Source organism: Pundamilia nyererei, unplaced genomic scaffold (assembly GCF_000239375.1).
Source record: "Pundamilia nyererei isolate P.nyererei 1_Seehausen unplaced genomic scaffold, PunNye1.0 scaffold00406, whole genome shotgun sequence".
Taxonomy (NCBI): Eukaryota; Metazoa; Chordata; class Actinopteri; order Cichliformes; family Cichlidae; genus Pundamilia; species Pundamilia nyererei.
This window is the reverse complement of record NW_005187807.1, coordinates 251,053-254,774: the sequence shown is the minus strand read 5'-3', so window position 1 is coordinate 254,774 and position 3,722 is coordinate 251,053. Positions and strand designations below refer to the sequence as shown.

Genomic DNA, 3,722 nt, shown 5'->3' with positions numbered 1-3,722 from the left:
TATCGTACCTTGTCTGTGGAGTCAGCGCGTACAAGGGGAACCAGTTTCGCAATTAGAAATTTCTGGAGGGACACATCCAATTCACCAAAGATTGGGTAGGTGTAGTGGGCCGCCCACTACACCTGTATGGCTGGAGTCATGGAGACCTGCACCCCTGTCGCTGCTCTTCTGTTTAATGTAGAACCAACAGTGTTGATCTGTGGCACAAGGACTGTTACAGATGAACCTGCATACTGGGTTTTGCTGGGGAATATGACCAAGATGCAGCCAGAGGTTGGCCCTAAGATGGACTTCTCCTCTTCACCTGCCCAAAAAAAGGCTCTTGATCAAAACATAAACAGACCATCCGTAGTGACAGGTAAAAGGAGCCGTCCTCAAAAAAGAAAAATCCCACCTGCTACTGTGGAGGAGTTGTCACCGCTATTGGATACTTTGCTGGAACACAGTAAAGCTGTGGGTTGTGGGAATGACGCATAATGTTTTATCTACTGTCTAGACTTATGCCTGAAGTGCACTGCCATGTAAATAATTTACATTTACTGAATATGTACTGACTGAGTACCACTGTTCAAAAGTTGACTAAAGAAACAAACTAATTTTTGCCTTTTTAAAAAAAAATTTAAACCACTTTATAGATCATCATATCAGTTACAGTTTCATTTTCCCTGGTTTTACTACCATACTGTTCACCATCTTATCCAGAAGGGTCACCTCTTCACCCTCACATGGAAGAAGTAATCTGATTGGCATGGTGGTATGTTTGAAGCAGGTCTCTTGTGTAGCGCTGGAACTCAGTCACGATGTGTTTCATCCATTTCATAGGCTGGTTTGCTGCAATAATGCCAAATAATTAGCAACTCTATAAATAGAGAGTAATTCTGCAAAATCACTCAGTAGGATGTTTGTTGTAATTTGCTATGACCTCAGAGTGCATCGAAAATAAAACTAATAAGCTATAAATAGTGATATGAACATATTTAGAACTTACCGGAATGAAAATGTCTTGAGCACCAACAGATATTTGGAGATACAAGACAACTGGATATCAGCTCGTCTCACAGCAGCTATCCAGGCTAGACGTCTTCTCTTGGTAACATCCGATACATGAGCTCCCTCATGTTGCTTCCGGGTTGGGAAAGCATAAAAAGATATACCATTCTCAAGCTTATTCCCTTGCCGGTCGTGCGATCGAACATTACAGCCGACCACACAGCAAGTGCGAACTATGGCTGATGTGTGTGCTTTCGCTCCTCTTTCGCTTGAACTTTGTTTGGCCCAGAAAGATGGCACCTCAACCAAAAATCCTAGCCACGCCCCCTCTCGTTACATCACTCTCCAAAGCCCTTTAGTTCACACTGATGTCTATTCCAATGTAGGAAGTGCTATGATCGGATCGGCAAAGCGTGTTTCTGGAATATTGTGTTCAGAGAGCTGAATGTGCTGAAAGAGGAGAAGTTCAGCTTGGTGGGACTTGTTCATCACTTCTTTACTGAAACCAAAGAAGCAGGAATCTGCAGCTTTGAAGACTTCCAGGTTGTGTTCATCTTTGATGGTCTGGATGAGTGTCGTCTTCCTCTGGACTTCCACAAAACAACAATCCTAACTGATCCTAGAAAGTCCACCTCAGTGGATGAGTTGCTGATAAACCTCATCAGGGGGAAACTGCTTCCTTCTGCTCACCTCTGGATAACCACACGACCAGCAGCAGCCAATCAGATCCCTCCTGATTGTGTTGACATGGTGACAGAGGTCAGAGGGTTCACTGACCCACAGAAGGAGGAGTACTTAAGGAAGAGATTCAGAGATGAGGAGCAGGCCAGCAGGATCATCTCCCACATAAAGACATCAGGAAGCCTCCACATCATGTGCCACATCCCAGTCTTCTGCTGGATCACTGCTACAGTTCTGGAGGATGTGCTGAAAACCAGAGAGGGAGGACAGCTGCCCAAGACCCTGACTGAGATGTATACCCACTTCCTGGTGGTTCAGGTCAAAATGAAGATGGTCAAGTATGATGGAGGAGCTAACACAGATCCACACTGGAGTCCCAAGAACAGGAAGATGATTAAGTATCTAGGAAAACTGGCTTTTGATCAGCTGCAGAAAGGAAACCTGATCTTCTATGAATCAGACCTGACAGAGTGTGGCATCGATATCAGAGCAGCCTCAGTGTACTCAGGAGTGTCCACACAGATCTTTAAAGAGGAGAGAGGACTGTACCAGGACAGGGTGTTCTGCTTCATCCATCTGAGTGTTCAAGAGTTTCTGGCTGCTCTTCATGTCCATCGGACCTTCATCATGTCTGGACTCAATCTGCTGGAAGAACAACAAACAACCCTCAAATTCTCTAAATTATTTGACAAACCAAAACTTCAATCTCTCCACCAAAGTGCTGTGAACAAGGCCTTACAGAGTCCAAATGGACACCTGGATTTGTTCCTCCGCTTCCTCCTGGGTCTTTCACTGCAGGCCAGTAAGACTCTCCTGCGAGGCTTCAGACAGGAAGTAGCTCACAGACCAATCAGGAAACAGTCCAGTACATTAAAAAAAAGCTCAGTGAGGATATGTCTGCAGAGAGAAGCATCAATCTGTTCCACTGTCTGAATGAACTGAATGATTGTTCTCTAGTGGAGGAGATCCAACAGTCTCTGAGATCAAGAAGTCTCTCTACAGATAAACTGTCTCCTGCTCAGTGGTCAGCTCTGGTCTTCATCTTACTGTCATCAGAAAAAGATCTGGATGTGTTTGACCTGAAGAAATACTCTGCTTCAGAGGAGGCTCTTCTGAGGCTGCTGCCAGTGATCAAAGCCTCCAAAAAAGCTCTGTAAGTAAACATGTGACTATACTTTTAGTTTTTAAATATCTATTCTAGTTAAAAAAAAACTGTCCTGTGGATTTTAAAGGGAAAAAAAAGAAGAAACTAAAAGCACTATCCCTTGAAATTTTAACGTATTTTAGATAGTATTTACAGTCAAATACAAGATGTTTTTAATGCTTCATAGCAGTAACACTGAACTGCTGCTTATCTATCTATTGTGATTGTGCGGCCCTATGAAATATCTAATAAAAATCCATTCCATTCTCCCAAACGTCTAGGACATGGTGATAAATGTAGGTGATTTTCTTTTTTCAGACTTAATGGCTGTTTCCTCTCAAAGAGAAGTTATGAAGCTCTGTCCTCAGTTCTCAGGTGTCAGTCCTCTAGGCTGAGAGAGCTTGACCTGAGTAACAACAACCTTCAGGATTCCGGTATGAAACTTCTGTTTGCTGCATTACAAAGTCCACATTGTAAACTGGAAAGTCTGAGGTCGGCTAAATGTATAACTTTCGTTTTTTTACCCAGTCTAATCTGCCATTTTTCCTTGGTTAGGTTTAGGGATTAAATATCTGATCTAAATTATCATATTAAAATTTGGGACACATCGTCAGTAGAGGACCTTGGATTCATCGGCGTTTCGGCCATTATCACTAGACACGCTCATCCAAGGAGGCCCTGCCAGGGTTGATCAGGCCCTTGAGTGTGCCACTGGTTTATGTTAAAATTGTTATTTCTCTTCTTCTTTCTGCTGTTTAGTTTTCTACAGTTTATTCTATCTATTCAATGCACCTGAGAAATACTTACATATATATATATACATATACAAAAAACACCCAGCACGCCCCTGCGGGCGGTTTATCCTTCAAGCTCGGGTCCTCTACCAGAGGCCTGGGAGCTTGAGGGT

At 43.2% G+C, this 3,722-nt stretch overlaps 1 protein-coding gene across 1 annotated transcript in view; it reads left to right on the top strand.

Moving 5' to 3' along the window:
- The first annotated feature begins 1,517 nt into the window (after positions 1–1,517).
- LOC102193938 (NACHT, LRR and PYD domains-containing protein 12-like) overlaps positions 1,518–3,722 on the top strand; it is a 15,710-nt gene continuing 13,505 nt past the window's right edge. The window contains exon 1 of the mRNA XM_013915949.1: positions 1,518–2,598. Within this exon, the coding sequence (XP_013771403.1) occupies positions 1,738–2,598 (861 nt within the window). The 5' untranslated portion in view covers positions 1,518–1,737. The remainder of the gene's footprint in view (positions 2,599–3,722) is intronic.